Source organism: Galleria mellonella, unplaced genomic scaffold (assembly GCF_026898425.1).
Source record: "Galleria mellonella isolate WM207_F2 unplaced genomic scaffold, CSIRO_AGI_GalMel_v1 utg56, whole genome shotgun sequence".
In the NCBI taxonomy this organism is placed as follows: domain Eukaryota; kingdom Metazoa; phylum Arthropoda; class Insecta; order Lepidoptera; family Pyralidae; genus Galleria; species Galleria mellonella.
Genome location: NW_026442117.1, coordinates 103,664 through 129,297, shown reverse-complemented (window position 1 = coordinate 129,297; position 25,634 = coordinate 103,664). Strand labels below are relative to the sequence as shown.

Sequence of the window (25,634 nt, the reverse complement as noted above, 5' to 3'; positions counted from 1 at the left end):
ATTTCCAACCGAATTCATAAAAAAACCGTTTTTCAATTCGATGGTATTTTTTACGTCTGTTGCCTCTTAACTTAGTCAGTTATAAACCGAATTTGGTAAATTCTTTTATTATCTAAATTAATATATTATACTTGACAGATTAATCCCGTGGAAATGTTGGCAAAATCGGTTCAACAGTTAAGTTTTGAATTCAGTTTGGTTACGCCACAATTAAAGTCTATATTTTTATGGAACACAATCTTAATGTTTATTTTTATTTATTTAATTATGTATTTAGTGTAAAATAACACTTGTTTATATACTAATAAATCTACTTATAACAAAATATTTATACATTGATCATACGTATGTGTTTTAAATACAGGGAATTTATTTTATTTTTATTTATTTATTCATTAGTACATATATGTGTACATGGCGGACTTAATGCTAAAAGCATTCTCTCCCAGTCAACCATAGGCAAGTGTCAGAATACTCGAATGCGGTACTAGTAATTATTGATATACATACATACTAAAATTACATATATAAACGAATAAATATATATAAATAACAAATATACTTACACATATATGATATATACTATATTATACACGAATTTGGGAATAATATAAAGCACTTACTGCTCGGATAAAGATAAAAAGTGAGCGTGAACGTATAAAGCGTATTAAGTAATATACAATTTGTTCGTAAATTTAAATAATTTACAATAATGTTTATATTATTATTTATTTATTTATTGCATTATTTAAATCTTTACGATAACAGACGATGGTCAGCGGATTCTCTTAATAATTAATTGTTTACATATAACAATATAATAAAACGGCAATGAGCACACGAGGTACGAACCAAATATTATATTAATACATGATATAATGGTTACAGCGAGGCTGTTATATTGTGTGATATGTTTTTCTTATTTTTCTTATTATAAGTTAAATACTAATTAACAAAAAGAAAGAACAAATTCATTATTCTTTAGTGACAGTTCATTAGTAGTTACAGTCATACATGTGTACCAATCGATTTAAATGTTATAATTAAAAATTAAATAAAATATCTTGAAAAGACCGATTGGTTTTATATATATAAGTAACATACATAAAAAGAACAAATGTATATTATATATAATACATAAATATAATAAGTACGTACATCAGCAATAAACAAATGTTCGGATACAAACTTTTCTATAGATTTTGATTAAATAAATATACTTTCAATAATATAATCTAGGTATCTAGCAAATTTATAGAAATTAAATTAAATTATTTGCTAGAATTGTTTGTTGATAAGGTGCTTTATCTATTAAAATATTTGTATATATTTTTATTTATTTATATTTTTGAATATATAAAAATATTTTTTATGCAATTTTTTTTTATATAATAGCTTTTGCGAGGCATAACTGATACTCTTTGAAACATGCAGACTATTTATTCCCCCGTCTGTTCCGTCGAACAAGAAACATTAAATGGTAAACAATACAATATTCTATTTTGTAAAAAAACTTATATTTGAATCAATAGAAAATTAATATAGGACCAACACAAGTGGGCGTATACTTTTATGCCTTTTAATATATAAATTTTATATAAATTTATGCCTTTTAGTATAAAAAAAAAAATAAAAAAAAACACTAGAATATTTGTCATTTGCAAAAATAATTATCAAAATTGGCGTATAGATATACCTCAAGAGATATAAGATTGCGTTTCACAAATAAAACAGATTTCAATTCTAGCAAAAGCAGTTATCTTGATTCAAAAACTAAACTACTGATAATGATAAAATTTGTATGAAACCAATCTGTGAGTATATCCTTTTAGAAAAAAAAAGAATTTTCCAAATCGGTTTACAACTGACAGAGTTATGAGATAACAAGCATAAAAAAGCACAAACGAATTGATGAATCCTTGTTTTCGAAGTCGGTTAAAAAAAGTAAAAGAATAAAAGCCCTGCTCCGTTTTAAATTAATAATAAGAAAAGGATAAAAAATTTAACACTGTTATGTTTGAGTTTCTATCATTAACTAAAATAATATTAAACGTATATAAACACGCTATCTCCATTGTTATAACATACTTGGAGCAGTCTATTTAATTATTTTGTATTGGCATATATGCCACGTAATGTAATTTCGCATTAAAATCTTATTCCATAGCATCATTATACCAACTCATTTGAACCGCGCCCTTTTATGTCAAGTTATCGTTTTATTTAGCATTTAAACTATGTAGAATTCAATTTTTGAACAATTTGAATAAAAAATAGCGTCCCGTGTATGTGATATTTACATGCCTTTATGTAGTTACACTATTGAATCCACTATAATAATAATAAATTTATTTGCATTAAATAGGGTAGGTATCGTTAGTCTTATATTACATAAAGTCTCGTGCCTATTTAGCCATTACAGAATAGCATGCAAATGTCCCATTTTGATAGGTACTGATTAATTTATGCATCGACAATTATATTAGATATTTATCTATTCTTTTTTGAAAAATTCGTCAACAGAGTAAAAGCTTTTGCTAAGTAACCATTTACGTAATATAATTTTGAATTTATTTAATGGAAGTTATCTATTAATAGTACCTAATTAGAGGTTACTAACTAGTAATAGACTAAAAGGTAGAACTGAGCACCGAAGAGGAAATCAAATTACCTCACAAGCAGGCACCACTTACGTGTAAAGGGCATATTACATCACCAATTATCTACGCTAATATTATAAAAAGGATTCGATAGTTTGTTTGTAATGATAAACTCAAAAATTATACTCAACTAATTTCAGAAATTCTTTCAATTATAGAAAGCTACATTATTAGAAAGTATATAAATAAATAATAAGCCTATAATAACTGCTATTTATTTTGAAATAACCAAATAATATACAATACTTTCTATTACCTATATTCAGCAATTGATGGCTGATATAACAATAATAATAATAAATATATAATAATTATTACGGAGCGGTGGACTGTGATGAGGTGATGAAATGATTTAGACACGGAATTTAGTATCGAAATAAATGTATTCAACAGCAAGCAAGGAACAGAACAGAACAATATGATATATGTCAAAAAATATAAAATTGAAATTACAAATAATAAGAACATTCTAAAAGTAAATGTATATAAAAAAGTATAATAATGTGTAAAGAGTTTGCATCGGCCGGTCGCCAATAATAAATAAATAATAATAAATATATGAAATTTTATTTTATACTTTTCTTTCCCTTGCTAATGTACATTTTGCTTGTTTCCATGATTTCTTTTTACGGCATCCTCAAAAGAAATGGTGACACATTATTTTCTTTATCTTACCATTTTCACCAAAAAGATGGATCTAATAATAGTATATACCTAATATAGATCGCTACAGAGCTATTTACAATTACGCTAACATCAGGAAAAAAGGATAGCTATTAGCATAGATAGATAGCCTATGATACTCGCTTTTAATATACCTTTCTATAGGTGTTTTTTTTTTTTAAATTGGTTGAGTAATTTTTGTGTATATTCATTACTAACAAACAATCAAATCTTTCCTCTTTATAATATTAATGTAGACAGAATCATACACAGATGAAATACTTAAAATGCTTTCACTTAATTTTACACAAAATGTATTGAAAAAGCATTGCATTGGTAATAACTACTTTTATAAATTGGTAGGCCTCCGACCTCAGTAGCGTAATAGAAGGCAGGGTATAATACTTTTCGTAAATATAGTCCCAGATTTGATTGTTGATTAAATTTATTTAGGTAATATTTTTTTTCTGAACTGATTCGAGTCAGTATTCTCGATCGAGCCACCAGATATTCGCTAGTTTTCAATAACACAGGACGGTTATTATATCTCGAGTATCTTGCGATTTAGACAATGTGAAATGACATGATTGTGTTTTTTTTTATACCACTGAGGTGGCAAACAAGCATACGGTCCACCTGATGGTAAACGGTTACCGTAGCCTATGAACGCCTGCAATACCAGGGGTATTACGGACGTATTGCCTACCCTGTGTGGTATGTATTTATTGATATATATAATATATGATCCAATATATTTCATAGTACAATAGTGCCCAACGCCGCGGCTGAATCAAACAAATACTATAAAGAGCCAAGTCACGCTGACTGTTTACATTTTCTAATGATTTATTGTAGCGACAGAATATCATAACAAACGATTATACCTGTCGACGGCCCATTAAGACGTAATCCTTTATTGAGAAGTGCGCTGTGGGGTCGCATTGTTCCACATGCATCCTGTGACCTCTGTCTCTCGTATTACTATCTTTTTTAATCAACCAATTTTTATTTTTTTAGTCATTCAGTATCATGGGCATGATAGATGGATAGGTAATTTATTTACATTAATTGCAGTACACAAATTATAACATATATACATGATACTGTATTATATAATATCTATTCATTATGCGGTGATAGTAGGTGGTGGTTACCACTTTCCGCTGAAGGGTTTAAATAAAGGATTCGTACTTACCCTAGGTATTCGTAATTCTGATTAAAAATATATTTATGTATACGGTCTGAGCAAATATACTGATTTTGGTAAAAAAAATAATTAATATTTGTTCCGAAAAAAATCTATTCACGAATAGTGTGGAATAAAGCTTATCTATTATAGGAATACACAAAACCTATTCAGAATTGATGAAGACATCGCTTCATACGCACACACACACACACAAAAATCTTCTTTTTTATTAAAAATGACCTAATCGGAATATAAAATATTATATAAGTATAGATATGACGGGGCGATGTGGAACAAGCCGCCGGGTCAGGTGCGTAGTGCGCGGCGGGTTGCATGTGTGCGCCCTCGGTGATTTACTGCGAGCTGCAGGCAAGGGTTAAGACGAGCCGTCCCCGGGGCCCGGCCGCCCTTCGCAAATAATATTACCTCTCTTAAAGCTGCCTTTGTCACCTCGGCCGCTCTCGCCACTCTGTGCAAAATGATTCCTTCCGCACGCCCCGGCGCCCGCTACTTCAGCATCTCATTGTCGACTTGAGTGGCTACTTCATATTGCGGACAGGGAAAGTGTTTTAATTTAGACACGTACATGATCGACGTCGTATCTGGCGTATGTGATCGCACCGGTGTTTAATTATACGCAATTACATGTAGCGCAGTTGACGTCAAAACGACTTCCATAGAACAGATTTGCACTCGATTACACTACCATTAATGACGACTGGCGACTTCATTCGCATGAAATAGTACTCGTATTAAATATATTCAAAAACAGTGAAAAAATGGTTTATTTTAAATATATATCCGTAATTAAAATATTAAATTTAACAAGTTTAACGAAAGTTTGTAACATTTTATTATAAAGTTTTAAATTATAAGATACAGAATTTTTAAGAAAAGATCGAGTACAATGGCAGACTTATCGCGTAAAAGGAATCTCTTGCAGTCAACCTTTGAATGTCTGATTGAAATTGTAAATTGCAGTAAAAAAATAGCTAATTAAAAAAAAATAGAAAAATAATAACAACATTGATACTGGACAACATAAAAACACGTCTAAATGATACCTAGTACATGTGAAAGGATTATATTTATTTATTTATTTATTTATTCATTAGTACAAATATGTGTACATGGCGGACTTAATGCTAAAAGCATTCTCTCCCAGTCAACCATAGGCAAGTGTCAGAATACTCGAATGCGGTACTAGTAATTATTGATATACATACGTACTAAAATTACATATATAAACGAATAAATATATATAAATAACAAATATACTTACACATATATGACATATACTATATTATACACGAAATTGAGAATAATATAAAGTACTTACTGCTCGGATAAAAATAAAAAGTGTGCGTTAACGCTTTTTTTGAAAGACGGTTTAGTCGGTAGTCTCTTAATGGCATCAGGAAGCGCGTTCCAGAGTCGTGAAGAATGTAGGAGAAAAGAGTTTGAAGCGTAACCAGTACGGTGAGAGGGGAAGGATAATTGGAGAGAATAATTAATTATATCTATATATAGAAGGATAATTAATTATATCTCTATGCACAACACTTCTAATATTCTGAACAAAGTATTATGTTGCATTTAAGTTCATCATCATCATCTTATCACCTGTTTTGTCCACTGATGATCAGAGACCTCCCTTTTTTTATACCACTGAGGTGGCAAGCAAGCATACAGCCCACCTGATGGTAAGTGGTTACCGTAGCCTATAAACACCTGCAATACCAGAGGTATTAAGCGCGCGTTGCCGACCCTGAAGAAACCTCTTTACCTCTCTTTTGAAGAACCCCATGCTGTAGTCTCTTGGGAATACCTCGGCTGCTCTGCTGCCCATCTCTTGACTATTTTTTTTTATTGTTAAGAAGATAAATACACAGAGTTCAGTTGCATGTGCATTGCCGGCCTTTTTTGCCGGAGTTGATACATTAGGTCGTCTCTTACGACATTCATGAGAAAGCAAGGGGGTGGCCCACTCTATCCCAAGACCATATGGCAAAGTTATCCACCTGTAATGTTAGTCTGACAAAATTTTAAATAACTTTGATCCAAATCTATTATAACTCTAAAATTTTAGTTTTATAGATAGATAAGGAACTTCAGAATCTAATGGATTAATAACAAACATTTAAATATACTTCTTCTTATTATTAACTAGCTGGATCCCACGGTTTCGCACGTAGTCGTATCGTGATATTGAATCGCCTTTGAACTTTAAAAAATAAGCTATTAAATGCAAGAAAGAAAATATTGTAGAATGCAATAAATTGAATGGAATTGAATTGAATTGAAAAGAATTTTTTATTTATTTTTAAACCGGCGGGAAAAATGCTTTTTTAATATTAATATTACACAAATTCATGCGGACAAAGACGTGATTAGTAAACTATTATCTGTCTATTAGTAAACTGGAAACCGCTGCGAACTGGTACTGCGAACAGTAATATGCAATAATATATAATAATAAATCGATAAAAAGAAATGACATAATTGTTTAAAAATTAAGTATAGAAAAATAGATTATAGGTTCAGTAGGACGCAACGTTATTCTTCCTAGGGGAAAATAATAAATAAGTAAATATTAGTAGCGAGTAGGGCAACAGACGGCACGCCGCGCGCCGTGGCGTGTAGTGAGTGTGTAGTGACAATCAGCGCAAATGTCTCCATTTCCCCGGTCACCTATCGCGTCGAAACAATAGAGCCGGCCAGCGCAGCCGTAATGAGATATTTTTATCATGCTCACATCAAATTATAATAAAATTACAATTGAATTGGCAGCAAATCACCGTAATGTATTCGGTGGAGGCAGCGAGGCCACTTTCGAACGTAATTTGAGTATAATAATGTCATCTGGGTAAGTGAATCGGTAGTGATGAAGTCACGCGTTGTTTACGGCTGTAATAATATCTGCGTTGCGTTATTTGGGCGGTAATGGGCAGCGCGGCGCAGCGCGGCGGTGCGCGTGCGCCGCTTCGCGAGCTGGGAGCGCCGTGAACTTTGCGACGTGCGGCGCACACCGCGCACACCGCGCACGCAACAATAACGAGCTCCGCCGAGCATGCGCACCTGTCACTCTCACAACACACCGCACCGCACCGCCTGTCTAAATTATACATTGCCTCATGTCCTAGCTAAGCATTTATGTGGATAGTTTACATTTATGTAATTTACTCATAAATCTCCACATTTGTATAATTTTAAATCTATGCCAAGTATGCCAAAAGTACGCAAAGAATTGACATTCTGTTGTGATATATTAGTGAACTTGTTTTTATGTATATGTTATGTAATATTTAACTTAATCTGAATCAATTTTGACTATACTTTTTTTAACAAAAAATCATTAGCATGTCGGCACTGTATCATTTATGGCATACGGAAAAAAGTTACAGCCAAATGAATCTTTTAAACTAGAATTTAGGTTTTTCTAAAAGAGGTTCAACGAGATAGGAAAAGATTAGCGGCTAATCTAGTACGCAAAAGTGTATACGACATAGAAGTAAACATAAATACGACGCAATATATGAAGTACTATAAAAATACTCATATTACGTTAAAAACTTTTCTTTTTACGAAAGAATATATTTTTATAATTCACGTCATCGAACTTAGTAAACACCTTCATATGCGAACCAGGTTTTTGAAATTAGGGTTTTTTTACAAGTTCAAAAGTAAAGTGAGAAAATTAAAGTTCACACAAAAGGATATTATGTGTATATTTGCATGAGTTCGCATGTCCGAGCAGTCAATAAGGGTTCCCCTTCGCGCGCTCCTCCTGTATGTTAAGTCATTTGATATCCTATTGTTTCATGTTACACAAATATTTATAGCGCGTTTTAAGTGTTGCCATTTGTGTGGACTTTTTTCATCGTTAACATAATATTCTCAAGAGACCTCTACGATATTAACTGTTCACGATATTTCTTACTGACGTCTGAAACTAATTGACTACACTGTGAATTTGATATAAACTTTGTAATATAACTTTGATAGTTCACTTTGACGTACATTACTTTACAGCCTGGTATTAAATACTGTACAAATATAGAATATAAATACACAGATACGTACTTGAAATTACTGTCAGCCTTTTAATGGAGCGTTCTACCAATATTATAATAGTGAAACACAGGGCAGTAAAAATTTTGAAAATGATAAAGATATAGTGCCTAGTTGCTACTGCTAGCTTACTGCTAACTTCGCAGCTGAACATTTACATTATTCATTTTAATTTAATTTACCAGAGGGAGACTTTGTAAAAAAGTCGATTGTATGGTTACCTCTGTCCCATTCGTATTTCAACCGTGAAGCAGTTGTGTTTGTATGGCTGTGTTTCGGTTTGAAGGGTGGGATATGGCGTGAATTTACTGGGTACAGAGGAATAACACCTGAGTCCTCAGGAATGGCAACGCATGGGGGTATCATGGGCGAAACAGTATACTTCTGTTATGTCCATGATATTGCTCATATATACTCTATAGTCTATAGGCGACGACTACCATTTCCCATCAGGCGGGCCGTCAGCTTGTTTGCCCTTCTAAGTTGTATAAAAAAAATTAACTGCTCAAATGATTATAAAGATTTTTTCATCTATGGAAAGAAACATTATCAGCGAGTAATATAGGCTACATATTGCTTTCAAAAATTTAGAGAAAATTATAATAATGTAACTCAAAGTATCAAAAATTTGCCTATTGAAGCTAATAACATATAAAATGCTAATTTATTCAGAAATGGAAATAGAAAAACATTTATTCGGCATATCACACAGGAATACAAAATGGAAAAATAAAACATTTATTAACCACTTGACGTACTACAGTGAATACCGAATGATTGTATATATAACATACGCATATAATTGTGGTGTTGGAAAGTACCGCAGCGTCGATTTTCAGTGGCGCTATAGAACATGAGGCTGCGTTTATATACATGTAAAATAAGAATAAGAAATACGATTGGAGTCATTATTATTATTTTTTTAATTTAACTATCCATAGCATTGGTCTGTGTTCAATTATAATACACATATATACTCAAATATGAAATATATGGAGATAATGTTTCGCTAGTTTTGAATGTTATAAGACCATTGTTATTAGCAATATAATAGGTCGTTTTTACTTCCCTGTCCCAATAATTAAATTGATTAAACTAACTTCTAGAAATGTCTATAGGCGACGGTTACCACTTTCCATCAGGTGGACCGTCAGCTTGTTTGCCATTCTAAGTAGTATAAAAAAAATATTTGTCTGTTATCTTGTTGTGAAATATTTGTACATTCAAATTTAAATAATAAAATTGTACGTTTTTAATTTCTTTAATTATCGTCTCTATATAAATAAATGTATTTTTTTTTGTTGACCATCGTCTTTTCTTCTTTTTATGTTCTGAGAGACTGAATAAATTTCATAAGAACAACTTATTTATAACGTTTTGTATCATGACAGCTTGTTAACAACATTAAAATGGACTATTATCTCAATATTTGTGTTTGGTAAAGTTTAAATAGATATAAATATACCACAGAGACACGTTTTTGTGTTGTATACTCATGCGAGTGTAACATTTCCGCTCACATGCAAGTTAGTTGTATAATAAAAACTTGTCCCATTAGTCAAATTTTAATGTTGCATTTGTATTTAATGAATAAATAAGTAATTATCATTATATTAAATAGTTTACAACAATATTTGAGGCGGTATAAAAAAAAATACAGTTATTATTCTGTAGTTATTTTTACGAATTTGTTACGAATAAGTAAATATTCTTTTTATTTTCATTCAGAAATACGTAGAAAGTTTACATATATGTATTTCAGCAACTGACAAGACGTCTACTGCGATTGCAAATTGCTTCACAATCACTTGCTGATATTTGGTCATTAAGAGAAATTCTTTAATCGAAGAAGTTGACTCTTGTATTGGTTACATATTAATATTGTCAAAATTAAAATTGCATTTCTATTTTGTAGAAAAATATCTTATCTTTGTCGTTCAAGCGAGAAATACTTAATAGTTGGAATGTAAAGATCGGCTACTGTGGGAAGTGTGTTATAACTCACGTAATTAATATAAACCTCTCACTACAGTCAATTTCGGTGCATTAACTGGCACATTAGACACCTACTGTTAGTGTCAGAAATATGATTAGCTAAATTATCCACAAACGCGGGCTAGTAGCGAGTAGCGGGCAGCGGACAGCGGGCACCAGGCAGCGGGCAGCAGGCGATACATTAATAGCTGAAGTTAACGAAGCGTGAACAGGTATCGGCGTCAACCCGACGCCAAAAGTAAACCTCAACGCGATTATTTATTCAAATAAGACATTTATCATCGCGAGGAAATAATTAAAATATGCGTACAAAAAATTATGAAGTGCACGTAGCTCAGTGAACACTTAACGAACACACTTTAATCGCCGGACATGCGTACCTGTGCGGATTCCTGCCGCTGGAGCATTTTAAATTATGACGATTTAGCATACATTGTTGTGTGCTGCAAAAAAAGCCACTAAAACTATTTTTATCGTCTCCCCACGGTAAATATATAACTCCGGCGTTTAATTAGAGACCGCTAATAGTGTGCCAAAGTCATAATTACCTTTTTATGTAGTGAAAATCTAACGCTAGTGAATTCACATAAACGTAACTCAGTCACAGTTACTAACTCGGAATAATTTGCAAGTTGTAACATCAGGAGAGTAATAATTTCATACGTGCACATTCATTTCACGTTTACACGATACTTGATCGCATTGTGCCAAGTGTGGTTGACGATTTAAGTTCAGAAGAGGGGAAACCTAAGATTCCCTCTTTTTAAGTCAAATGTTTCAGAGTTAAATATTTAAGCAATAGCAATAATCGCTGTCGGACTAAATTAGGAATAGAAATCTGTACAATTGGAATAGAAATTGTTAGATGGCAAGTCATAGAATAGAGCACAAGCCTCTATCTGTAATAATATTATAAAGAGATTATATATGATTGTTTGTAATGAATAAACTCGGAAACTGTTTAACCGATTTTAAATGATCTTTCACGTTAATGTATTATATGTATTATTAGGTGGTTTCTGAATGCTAATGTAACATACTTTCTGTAATTCTGTATTTTTGTGATAATAAATAAATAAAAAAAGACATATAGGAAGCTATATTATCATCAAGTAATATAGGCTTTATATTATTTACGAAAATTCTATCTTTTCGTGCGAAGCCGCGCCGGATCGCTGTGTGTAGTATAGTTTGTTTTTAACGCAGGCATTCACTTAAGAACAATTTTTCGAAATTTCTTCGAAAACGGAAGAAAACTGGTTCTCGTGGAAACAGTTGTTATATTCAGTACATAAGAAATAAACGTTAAACGAGGTATAAAGTCTAATTCTTCCTACACGATACTAGTAAAGTTTACTAACTGTGCATTTCTTTTTCAAAAGGGGCAGTGTAATTATTTATTTATTTTTTATTTTATTTTTTTATACCACTGAGGTGGCTGACAAGCATGCGGCCCACCTAATGGTAAGCGGTTACCGTAGCCTATGTACACCTGCAATACCAGAGGTATTACGCGCGCGTTACCGACCCTGAAGAAACCTCTTTGCCCCCCTTTTGAAGAACCCCATGCTGTAGTCTCTTGGGAAAACCTCGGCAAGGAGTTCATTCCATAACCTGAGTGTTCGTGGGAGAAAACATCTTTGATACCGCGTTTTATTTATTTATTTATTTACAAGAAACATGGTAAGTTATGTAAACAATTAAGTCCTCATATTTCGCCACAATTAGGCATGCAACATTTAAAACTTAAAAAGAATAAATGGTAATGAAATGAGTCATTAAAATTTTTAAAAGTCAATAAATTAAAAAACAATTATATCAAAAATGTAGAACACTTGTCAACAATAAAAAAAATGTCACTGTCAAATCGTGGACTATTGATAACAGCTGCATTGTAAGACGATAAGTATATAAGTAGGTAAACATTTTTGTATCAAAAACTCTTGCACACTGTAAAAGGACTCCTCAACAAGCCAATGTAATATTTATTGGAAATATAATTAGTTGATGCTAGTAATAGTCGGTTCGGAGTAAATGACCTTTTGTTTTGGATTTACTGATACTACTTGTGTATAATTTGTTATTTCCCCGTGTATGTACCAAAATAACCCTTCTTCCGTGTAATTGTATGTTTAAGATTGAACTTGTTCCCGTTAGGGCGAAATCGATTTCCGTATGTAGGCCAAATGTTTGTGAACGTTACGCGAACGTCATGTGCGAAGGTCTGCGTGACCCAGAGCTGGAGTGCGCGGGGTGTGGCGCGGGGCGCGGGGCGCGCGGCCGCCTGCTCGGGGATGAGACGCAATTAACCACCCGCGGTCAATGACCCCCGACTTATTCTTTTCGCTACTGATACGGCGGATGAGACGCCGCATAGTGTTCGCGGCGGTACTTTCAAGTTTACACTATTAATGACCTGTTGGTTGGAACTGGACCTGTGGATCATTGGACCGTTCTTCTAAAACACACCATTCAATCATTGCTGGAGTGTTTTTCAATATATGAAAAGAAAAGAGTTACCCCGCCATCACTGTAGGTTTCACTGGCTAGGAATGAGGGATGGCAGCTGCAGATGTTGTCTGGTCGGTTGTCCAAGAATTAACAACTGTGGTTCCCAGGGGAGCCGCGTGCAGGTCTACCTGACAAGATATATTGCTAGCAATGGGGCTGCTTAATTCTCTCTCGTTGCCACTTTAGCTTTCCGATCCTTCGATCTTTGGTTATTTTGCAAATGATCCTCGTTAGATGTTCCATCACGCAGCGAAACTTTCTAAGCAATACAGTAATGTATTATTAGTAAAATACTATTCCTCTTATTTGGTGTCGAGTAGATTTTCGTGATGCATTATAGAGCAGTTTTAGTGTCAACAACAAAAACATTGACGGTTCAATGACCATGAACTTTTTTCGTCAGTGGATCTTCAGGAACAATTCTTGTATAACATCTGATAGAAACCCTGCTTCAACCACTCTCATCACTCGTCTCGTACATTCTTTGTGGACTCTCAACCATTTTTTGTATACCATAGACATATAGTTTTAACAAACTATACAATATAGTTATTAATACTATGTGCACTTTGCTATGGTCTAAAGATGTCATTGTTTAATTTTAGCCAAACTTTAACCAAACATTTGATTTTTTAAATCCACGTTTGAATCTTTTAATAGTTATTGTCACCTGTTAAAGCCATCGTTTGACTAGTTACCTCCGAAGCCTTTGTCTATACTGATCCTGTAAAGAGGAAATAGTAAAGTGGATAGACTCAAAAACTACTCAACCAATTTTAATAATTCTTTCACCTATATAAAGCTGCATTTTTTTTAATGGATGATAATGGATTGGTAACCCCACTCGCGCTATCGGTGTACACCGGCAGGGCACCAGTGAGGGATGATAAGTGACGAATTCAACAAGAATTGTTCACGATGGTTTCCAGGGGAACAACGTGGAGGTCGACCTAATAAGGCATATTGCTAGCAATGGGGCTGTCAAACTCCATTGCTAACAATCCCCCCCCCCATATAAAGGTACATTGTCACCAAGTAATATAGTTTATATATTGTTTCTAAAAATTTTAACTATCCGTGCAAAGACGGGCCAAATCATTAGTGTACAAATAGAGAGAATATGCTTGTCTCCCAAAAATAGTAATAGTTACGAGTTACCTGTATGTAAATTAGCCTCTAATCACTTATGTGTATGTAGACGTGAGTGCAACATAAATAAACATGAAATAAATGTGACACACGACATGCGACATGTCGCCGCAACTTTTCCTTCCGTCATTAATTATTTATTCATACTCACATAAAATAATAATATCTCCTAGAAATTACTGGGTACAAAATCTCGTAACTATTTACCATTAACTATTAGTTATAAATAATACATTAGATATGTATCGAGAATATTCCATTCATTATACATTTATAACACAAAACGAATCTAGTATTATCTGTAGCTAAATGTAAAAGTTTGTGAAGAGATTTCTATGTTTGTTACTTAATCACTCTTTACCACTAAATAAATTTGAATTCTATAACGAGCATAACCTAATGTTTTGCTTTTTATTTTAATCATGCAAGTAAAAGTTTATAATAACGTATTAGATATTTCATACTGGATTATATTTAAACAATTCGACGGATTTGACTGAAATTTACTGCATACATAAATACATATTCTTTTTATTTTTATTATTCTAAATTTGCAGACAAAACCATGGGTTATAGTTAAATATATAAGCAATTCCATATTGGTATAAATTTCTTGCATATTAACGTGCTTGCCCATAAATGTATGAGTGTGGAGTTGGAGTGTACAGCTGTACTGTGGAGAGCCAATGTAACAATAAAATGAAAATTTAAACGGCCCACCGCGACATGCCGTCTCTCGCGGCTGTGTTCGGCGACCAGCAGCCATCAATCACGGTGTCGCGCCTCGCCGCCTCATTACCATACTGAATAGACACCCACCAAAGGAACGCAAACATTTTCAATATGAAAATGTTGGCGGCGATACGTAATCGATTCCTTCGTTTTACGATAAATGACTTAGGAAATATATATAGGTTGTCGCATGTTGGCAAGCCATGACCTGAGTGTTTCATGTAATACGACTATAATTCAATTTTTTTTTATGCAACTCAGAATGGCAAACAAGCTGACGGCCCACCTGATGGAAAGTGGTACCCGTCGCCTATAGACATGAGCAGTACCATGGACATAACAGTGTATACTGTTTCGCCCATGATACCCCCCATGCGTTGCCATTCCTGAGGACTCAGGTGTTATTCCTCTATTATTTGTAATACTATTTTACCCGACTTTTAAAAGAAGAACCCACTCTTCAATTCGTTAGATTTTTTCTCATGTTACCTATTACACGATTACGTAGTTAATTCTGAGCCGATCTTAATTTTTTTATTATTAGAGTTCACTTTCGTATTGGTTATTATTTTAATTTTGTGATGAGTAAAGTTGAGATTTCTTTGCAGAGCAATAACATTGCTTGTTTGAATGAGAATCTGTATTTACAATACGCAATTCCATATTTTAAATTCAAATATTTACGATGCAAGGTATCTACGAAATCTCTTTTCCTTTATTGATATATTTATGTTTACGATTGAAGTCGTTTTTGCCGGAATAAATAGTATTTGTTGTACATAAATTTACGTAAGAATTCTAAATTGTAATTAAGGAGTAAATTAAAATCTATTTAAAGTTCTATAGAGCATAATTTATGACGAAAAATTGACACAAGATACTTACAGTTGCGCAGTATGTTTTTTATATGAATTATATTACAAACTGAAATATTTATTTGCATTATTAAAAACATATTAATGTGGAATGAGTCTAGCCGCAGTGTCGTAATAAGTTGGTACATTAGAGCTGTCCGAGGTACACTGAATATCATACCTAGTTTTTATGATTCCATATACGAGTATGTAACGACATAACTTTTGTAGTACAGGCCATAAATATGTTCAGAGGTTTTAGGAAAATCAAGTAGCGACAAACGTTTTAACATCATCAAACTCACACGTTTGTTTAGACATTTGACTGTATTATCTGTGATTTGACAAATGATAGATGTAGCGTTGTGGCGTAACGAGGTCGCCTCGTCGGCCGTACCGGAGTCAGGAGTCAGGACACGTGTGCAGCTGACATGTGTCCTGCTGGTCGCGGCGCGCTCCTTGCTCTTCGCACACGATTACCCTCCCTCGCCCCGGTGCCGCGGCCTCCTCGCTCGCGCGCTGCATTACAATAATTCCTAACCAGCAGCACCGCACTGCTCTTGCACGATAACAATAAACGGTTTGTCGGGCCTATCCGGCGATTTACATTCAGAGCGAGCGGTCGAGGGCGGCCCCTCGCTCTTTCTTCTTTCAAATTGGATTTAAACATTGCGAATTACCTTTCTTTGATTCGTGGGCTAGCCAAATGGGGACGATTTATGGAGTAGCGGAGTAGGTTTTGGCGCGGTCCCCGGGGACGCCCGGGTAGATTATTCGCGCGAGCGGCAGCGGCCGGCGACGGAACGGGCCGTATTTCACGCGGCCAGCGATTTAGTGCGCGGGGGCAGTGAGCGATGGCCCTCCGGCCCCGGGTCCACGCTGCGCCCGCCGCGGCCACCTGACCCCACTTTAAATAGTGACCATCCTGTATGCGTCGTTTATTTCCCTGTCGGTTTAATACGATGCCACATTTTACGCTGACCGAAAGTGCAACTCGCCTCGCGTCGCCTTCGCTCCCACTTTACCTGTAATTCATTATTTATATATTCCTCCGAGACCCGCAATTCCAATGTATCTATTTATATTTGCAACGCTTGCTGCATAATCAATTTTAAGTGATACGACTTAATATTATCTCTGTAAAATATTATATTAGAGAACCTTTACATAAGTAAATAATCTTTAAAATACCTTATTCTATCTATAGGAGAGATGTTTGCTAGATTAGATGGAATATATAAAGTGAAACCGCCATAAACTAATTTCCATCCAGACTATCTGGATGAGTGACAATTTTTCCAGATATTTCCACTTACGACTGCACTATAGAGCCAACCCCCAACAGCAGTGTTTCTGAACAGACACGATAGTAAAATCTAAAAAGTCCGGCAACGCATGTGTAAATTTCTCCGGTGTTGCGAGTGCTCATGGGCGGCGGTAGTCTTACCATCAAGTAGCTCACTCATGCGTGTTCATTTCCCCCTGTATAGTAAAAAAAACGAAATCCTGTATTCATGAAATCAAGGAAAATGGAGCGGCATATGGGAAAAAATGTTTGAACCCTCCATACAAATCGTGCGATATGTCATCAATTCTTATGAATGATTCATAATATGCATGCCTGGCTGAGGCGATTGATATCAAGTGATTGTAACATGTCAGGTCAACACCTGACAGTAATGGAATGAAAAATACCTTAGCGAGTTAGTTGCCAGATGTTGTTTTGACTTTTTTGTATTCGCTGAATAATACACGAGGGAATAATTGTTTTGTTACTGTATAGTAAATAAATTAAACAACATGTATATCAATTGCAAACCAATCAATCAGCAATTAGTAGAATAATTAAAATCGAAATTAAATGATATATCACGTAACTTATGTACAAATGTAATCGATATATTTTAAAAATCAAATCTTTTCCCCAAGTTTTTCATATTGATGGCATTATACTGTATATACTTATACTGTGGTGTGTCAGAGAAACTTGGAAATTGAGTAAAAAATATAGTCGTACTAGCAGAGCCGGTTAGACGCTGCTGTGGCTACCTCACACCGCCGCAGTTAGATATTTATACAACTCACAAATAAACAAATAATTTGCAATAACAATATAATGAGACTATAAATTTAGATAAGATAATCTCTCAATTTGAACCGCACACAATTGTACAAAATCTCATTAAAATAGGTTTAGTAATTTAGGAGTTCATACCGTACAAACGTGACAGGGAATTTTTATATATAACTAGCGACCGGCCCCGGCTTCGCACGGGTGCACATTACATCACTTCACATCATGTTGGAAACCCCTAAAATTATCAACGTTTCTCTATTATATTATGCGTGTATTATACATATAAACCTTCCTCTTGAATCACTCTATTTACTAAAAATACCGCATCAAAATCTGTGGCGTAGTTTTAAAGAACTAAATATAAATATGGACAGACAGACGAGACGTGACTTTGTTTTATACTATGTAGTGAAGATTTAGAATCTCCTCTATACCAAACTATGTTGTATAAATATTTAACCTTATTACCTATCTAACTTGTTATCTTAACTCGATAATAAATATACTACATTACTTCACTAGACCGTTCTAGGTCTGACATTCTTTGTGTTGAAGAATTCCCAAATTGGTTTTTGACGACTAGCAACATCGTGCGCCATAAAATATGTGGCAGCCTGAGCCGGTAAACGATGTTACGTACTAATCCTATGCATATAGATACGCTTGTTAATTAAACTAGTTACGTTAACATATTTATTCTTCTACTCGCTCCGTCGGTTTGGATGTGTTCCAATACAGAACAAATGACGTATTCGTACATACATTTGCCTAGTCACATTTAGGTAACGCTGGAATATTCATAATATTATTTTATGCTAGGAATATCTCCAAAGATTATATCTTACTTATTTATATGTTTACCTTTATTTAACTATTTTTGTAATTTTTTTTATTTATTTATACAACTTAGAATGGCAAACAAGTTGGCGGCCCATCTGATAGAAAGTGGTAACTGTCGCTTATAGACTTGAGCAGTACCGTAGACATAACAGAGTGTACCGTTTCGCCCATGATACCCCCCATGCGTTGCTATTCCTGAGGACTCAGGTGTTATTCCTCTGTACCTTGAAAAGATGACGATTTAAAAGAGTTTGTAAACAAGTGTATTAGAAAAAAGAATATTTAAATTTGAATTTGGAAATTTTAATCCAATTAGTTAATTGAGTACTAATGAATTGCTAATTTGGAACAAATATTGACATGGATTAATAAATGTCTGTTGATATAGAAGTAGCTACGTAAATTTCATGTGAGTAGCGCAATCAAAGGTCGAGGACCAAGTACACACATCGGATGTTCTCAAAACCTCACCTCGCATGTGGGACACGGCGATAGTTTGTAGAGAAAATGACAGGTACCGAGTGACCACAGCTTCCGAAGGTCATTCCGCCCACTACGCGGACACCGGACCGCGAAAATAAAAAATATTTACAATAATTGTTTCGGACCGATTTTCGAACGAGCCGAGTTAACGAAACAATGTTGACAGCTGTGAGCGTCGTAAGATCGGTTTTGGCGGTCCTACATGTCAACAGTCCACGTGCGGACGTAGTGGCCATTGGCTATACTGATTGAATGTCTTCATAAGGAGCCCACGTGTTCTATTGTTGTGAAGTTTCGCGAACAGAGGCCATAACTCAACGACCTTCATTCAGAAGTTGGGAAATGAATGCGGTCGTGCGGGTAATTGATGGGAGAGCTGATTACATACATCAAATTCTTTTTTAGTTAACATGAATGGAAACGATATATATTTTTTTGTTATATTATTATTATGTTTATCATTCTGAATCTGTTTAAATTTCACATCTTTAATACAAATCATACATACTTCTCATCACCATATCAGCCTTTAACTGTCCACTGCTGAACATAAGCCTCCCCCTTGGGAGGTTTTGCCAGTAGTTGTCATGCTTGGCAGGCGGATAGGCAGCCGCAGTAGACTTTAGAGATGTTTTACACTGTTGCCCATTCCTCGCCCTCACATAATCGGCTCTTACTACATCCACAAAAAAGGAAGGGGTGGCCTATTCTATGCCGGGACCAAACGGCCGATATATACCATATACATATTTTCCTATATGTAAAAATAAAGTTATTTTTTCTCTTATTCGCGTAACGGTGTCGCTCTCTAGTGTCAATACATGAATAGTATTGATTTATTTACAAGAAATAAGGGTGTACGTAATAATTTGCAAGCTGAAGTGTCAATGGGCTGGCCACATAGCTCGAAGAACCGACAACCGATAGGGAAAAAAGGCTCTTGAGTGACGACCGCGTACGGGTAAACGCAGTGTTGGACGACCCTACCCCCTCACTTGACGGAGTGACGACCTGATATGCATTGCAGGGCGTCAGTGGATGCAGGTGGCTCAGGACCGTTCTTTATGGCAGTCTATGGGGAGGATTATGTCCAGCAGTGGACGGGTAATGGCTGAAATGATGACGATGATGAATAATTTAGAAATAGTTGTAGCCACATACAGTTTTATACTTCGGGGACAATTATTTGATGGACTGCAACTGCATCTAAAACATGTCCACTTGAAATGTCAGTTCAGTTAATTGTACGCAATCATATGTGCAGGGGGGAAAGGGATTGTTAGTAATGGAGACTGAGAATCCCATTGCTAGCAATATACCCAACCAGGTCGACCTCCTCGCGTTTCCACCTGGAAACTATCATAGTTTGAATTCATCATGATGGGCTAACTGGCCTGTTTTCATTCTCATCTATCACCCTTCACTGGTGCTCCGCCAGCGTATCCCGTTAGCGCAGGCGGGATTACCATATCATTTTCACACATAAAAAAAATCATACGTGCATTTTATTTGTAATTTTCACTATTTTCATTATGTTTCATAAAGAAAATAATGAAAATCTTAAGATACGTTTATTTTACCGAACGCAGTCAGTGAGTGCCTCACAAACGACTATGTAGGAAAGTGGAAAACTTAAAATTTTTTTGTTGGATATCAAAAATCATTTATAGTTATTCTTACATAATGTGATTACAACTTAGTATTTGTTTTTTATATTCTGTTTCATTGTTTTACTTCAGCTTTCGATGATCTCATTGTTATCGTAAACCATTTAACGTTAATCCTATCTATATTTTTTTTTATTGTCATTTCCTTCATACGGTTGTTATTTATTTTCTTTAAATGTGATTACAGACAAAATATTACTTATTAGTATTAATAATATAGATTACATATAAATAAATAGCATATATCGATTGTAGGTACTATGTTATTGTAGATATATTAATTTGTTTGATTATCGCACAGCTCTGTAGGACCTATTGTTGAGCAATGCAGCACGACGGCGGGACGCGGCCCAACGTGATTTTAACGATACGCCGAAACATTCCGCCGTCTTGTAATTAACTCTTATCTCTAATTACATTATAATATTGTTGTTGCAGTGTCCGGCCGCGGTGACGTCAGCAGCTTCTTCAACACGCAGATGGTGCTCGACCTTAACGGTGAGTACATACGACCTATAATCGATTGCGGGACGCCTCATTTGAATATTACGGAAGACGCGAGTGGAATACCCGAATTATCTAATTATGTTTTTGTGTGTCAGCGCGCGGGCGGCGACCGGCCGGCCGACTGTCGTGCGATGCGCGCTCTCTATCGACCGCCATGTTCCATTCACGCGATATTCACGTCAAAAATAACCACTCAGGGTGATTTATAATAACACCCCATATGATTAACATTTGCAACACGTCTAACTGATAATTTTGTGTGGGAATTCACAATAGACCCGATTCTGTTTTCAAATTCGCTTACTTATCATATAAGGAGAAGTTTATATCATTTTAGTATTAATTTTTTTTATGCAACTTAAAATGGCAAACAAATGGAAAGTGGCAACCGTCGCCTATAGAAATGAGCATAACAATATACTGTTTTACCCATGATACCCCCCATGCGCTTCCATTCCTGACGACTCAGGTGTTATTCCTCTGTACCCTGTAAATTCACTGCCATATGCCCACCCTTCATACCGAAACACAGCCATGCAAACACAACTGCTTCATGGTAGAAACACGAATAGAACAGAGATGCCCAAGCAAACGACTTTTGTACAAAGTGTCCCTCCCTAATTCTTTTTAATAAATGATTTATTAGTGATGGTGAACTTTTCAACCGGCTTCAAAAGGAAGGAAGTTATATTTTGTTATATAATTTTTTAATATTTATTTATACCTCATAATTCCATTAGTTCTAAATCAAATTGGGAAATTATTTTTTTATCTATAAGAATATACTTTCAGATTGGTCGTGTAGAAATTTTATCAAAATTTGTTTAGTAGTTCAGATTTTAGATCAAAATAACTGCTTCTGTCACAATTGAAGTCGGTTTTTTTTTCGGGCCACAATATTTATTTATTTTTTTAATTCTCACAACGATACATGATTTAAAACGGCACTCCGGCTGTTAATTTTGTATTAGTATTGATTTTGTTTTTCGTCCCTTAATTTTTATAACAAAAATGTTTTCAGATAAAACAGTCTCTTACAAATATGGATATAGTTTCACCTTGTATTAAAGAATTAAGTTAAATTACAAAATTTGTAAAAAGGACTCATTGATGGATTAGGCCGTCTTAAGCAATCCTATATCGTAAATTCTAGTGGAAAAATTTCAAATACTAGTCATTGAAATGAACATTTATCACGTGCACATTGATTTGTTTTCGAGCTAGGTCCTTATAAGTTTACACGATAGACAGGGAACATAATTAGATCAGTACAAATCTTATTTTTTTTTATACAACTTAGAATGGCAAACGGCCTACCTGATGGAAAATGATAACAGTCGCCTATATGATCAACACCATGAGCAAGTACCATGGACATAACAGAGTATACTGTTTCGCCCATGATACTCCCCATGCATTATACCTATGATACCCCCCATATTTATTATAATCGTTTAAAGGCATTACATGAATGATTTGGTCGTCGGCGCAGTAACGGCGTTGACACTGCATCAAATGGAGCACGATTCCTTTACCATTAATCGGACGGGCAGCGTGTCGCGCGAGGCGCGGCGGAGCGAGCGGCCGCCATCCACCGCCCGCGGTCACACTCCGAAACAAAACAACCGAATAATTAAATTAATACAAATTTACAGCTGAGTTGAGTTTTTGTACATCCGTGCACACCGTGGACACCGAGACATTTCCAATTTTCGTCTAGGTCCGTTTTTTATTCGCGTTAATTATGGGATGAATGGACCGGTCGGGGAAAAAACGCGGCGACGGACGACGCTCGGCGCAGGCGCTGCGGGCGCGCCGGTTTTTGTGGCGCGCGTGTTTCACGGAACTCAGCGGCGCACCACCGCTCGCCACCGCTTTACGTACTATCGTATCGCTCCGCTACAACTGTCTCTTGGATCCATTGAACCATCAAAATCTTACTCCGTTTTGCATAATTATCTTACACACTCCTTAACTCCTCTCTAACTTCTAACTTTCCCTTAATTGGAGTGAACCTGTGGTTGCATGGCGAAGCGTATCTTTACAAAAAAGCCTCATTCTACACTAATCAAATGAATTCAAAATTATTTTTGAAAGTTCTCAATTCTGTTGTTGTTTTTTTTTTCATGTTTCCGTCACTTGTGAATTGATTTGGAAAATTCTTTTTTCATCTAAAAGGATATAGTTACAGTTTGTTCCTATAGAAATTTTATTAAAATCTGTTTAGTATTTTTTTGCCAAAATTAAAGTAGTTTTTTTTTTTAATGGAAACACGATTGCTGAAAGGAGTGAACATGTCAAAATATTATTTTTGTGGTACAAATTTCAATGGGTCCAGTGTGCCCGAGCCCTGCGTGCGCGTGATAAATAATCCGATCGACGACGAACCCATTGACTACGGTTTATTCAAATCATCGCCGACTAAAAAACCCGTGGCCCAAATATTACGGATGTTACCCACCGGACCGCGGCGGTCGGTCACTCGCCGCCCGCCTTATTGTCGTGCATATTTACCAGATCGCTTTTAATCTGAACGATTACTTCGGTTTATTATTTGGCGCGATTCGATTACGCCACGACTCGTATTCGATACGGTCTTATTAGATTCAAGCTGCAGTTTATATTTTAGAATAACTGAACGTCACTCAATAACGAAAACAATATTTTCCAGACTTTGTACAAAAGTCGTTTGCTTGGGCATCTCTGTCCTATTCGGGTTTCTACCGTGAAGCAGTTGTATGGCTGTGTTTCGGTTTGAAGGGTTGTATATGGCGTGAATTTACAGCGTATAGAGGAATAACACCTGAGTCCTTAGGAATGGCAACGCATGGGGGGTATCATGAGCGAAACGGTACACTCTATTATGTTTATAGTACTGCTCACATTTATAGGCGACGATTACCACTTTTCATCAGGTGGGTCGTCAGTTTGTTTGCCATTATAAATTACATAAAACAAAAATTCTTTATAGTGCAGTGATCACGAGGAAGGTTAATTTTGGTGAATAGATCCGATGCTAATTGGCTGTCAGTGACGTAGAGATTTGCTAGTCTTTGTGTGTTCAATGGAAAATATTGTGAATAATATTATAAACCCATACGAATTATTAAATGTGACGATAAAAAAAAACTCTTCGTCATAACAATTTTCTCTTAAAATATTTCAGTGCTGATCGATAGACGAATCCGGAATTATCGGTGTTATTATACAACAATTTGAATTAAATTATCAACATCGTTATCATCATATCAGGCTTTAACTCTCCACTGATGAACATAAGCCATCCCTATGGGGGGGGGGGGGGGGGGTTGCCAGTAGTTGCCACGCTTGACAGGCGGATTGCCACCCACAGTTAGACTTTGGATATGTTTTAAGAGGGACGCTGCTCCCTCCCTAAGTCGCCTCTTACAACATTCACGGGAAAGGAAGGGGTGGCCTATTCTATATCGGAATCACACAGTGAAAATTATCATAATTTTACATAATTATAAATTACATGTTTGTTCAGAGATGGTATTAGTTGATCACCTAATACAGCCGTGCAGTGTAGTGGCGCGACAATTGTTCCGCACGCGCGCTCGTTTCAAAACACTAGGACATTCGCCAGTCGCACACCGCACCGCTACGGACGGTCACCAACTCGCGGCTAGACGTGACTGACTGACTCCATTGACCACCAGTAGTCAACCGCCCATACATTGTGTAATGTAATTTGTACTCTATTTGGTTGCTGTATTCAGGGTGAAATCTAAATTTATTGACATTATTTTTTATAATCTCAATACACTTTGTGCAATGAACCTGTTCTTGTTTTTTCTTCTTTCATTTTTTCCCATTTACATAAATCTATTAATTAGTAATAATGCCTATAAACATCACTTTAATTATTAGTAATAATAATATGCATTTTTACAATGTCGATACTTTGGATTATATAGATAGATACCAGAGGGAGACTTTGTACAAAAGTCGTTTGCTTGGGGTACCTCTGTCCCATTTATGTTTCTACCGTGAAGCAGTTGTGTTTGCATGGTTGTGTTTCGGTTTGAAGGGTAGAATATGGCAGTGAATTTACAGGGTATAGAGGAATAACACCTGAGTCCTCAGGAATGGCAACACATAGGAGGTATGATTGGCGAGACAGTAAACTCTGTTATGTCCATGGTACTGCTCATGTCTATAGGCGACGGTTACCACTTTCCATCAGGTGAGCCGTCAGCTTGTTTGTCATTCTAC

General features: G+C 35.4%; 1 protein-coding gene across 3 annotated transcripts in view; it reads left to right on the top strand.

Moving 5' to 3' along the window:
- LOC113512566 (POU domain protein 2-like) overlaps window positions 1-25,634 on the top strand; it is a 239,388-nt gene that overhangs the window by 145,544 nt on the left and 68,210 nt on the right. For all 3 annotated transcript variants that reach the window (XM_052899165.1, XM_052899163.1, XM_052899164.1), the window contains one exon: window positions 21,330-21,389. In XM_052899165.1, coding sequence (XP_052755125.1) covers window positions 21,330-21,389 — 60 coding nt within the window. The remainder of the gene's footprint in view (window positions 1-21,329; window positions 21,390-25,634) is intronic.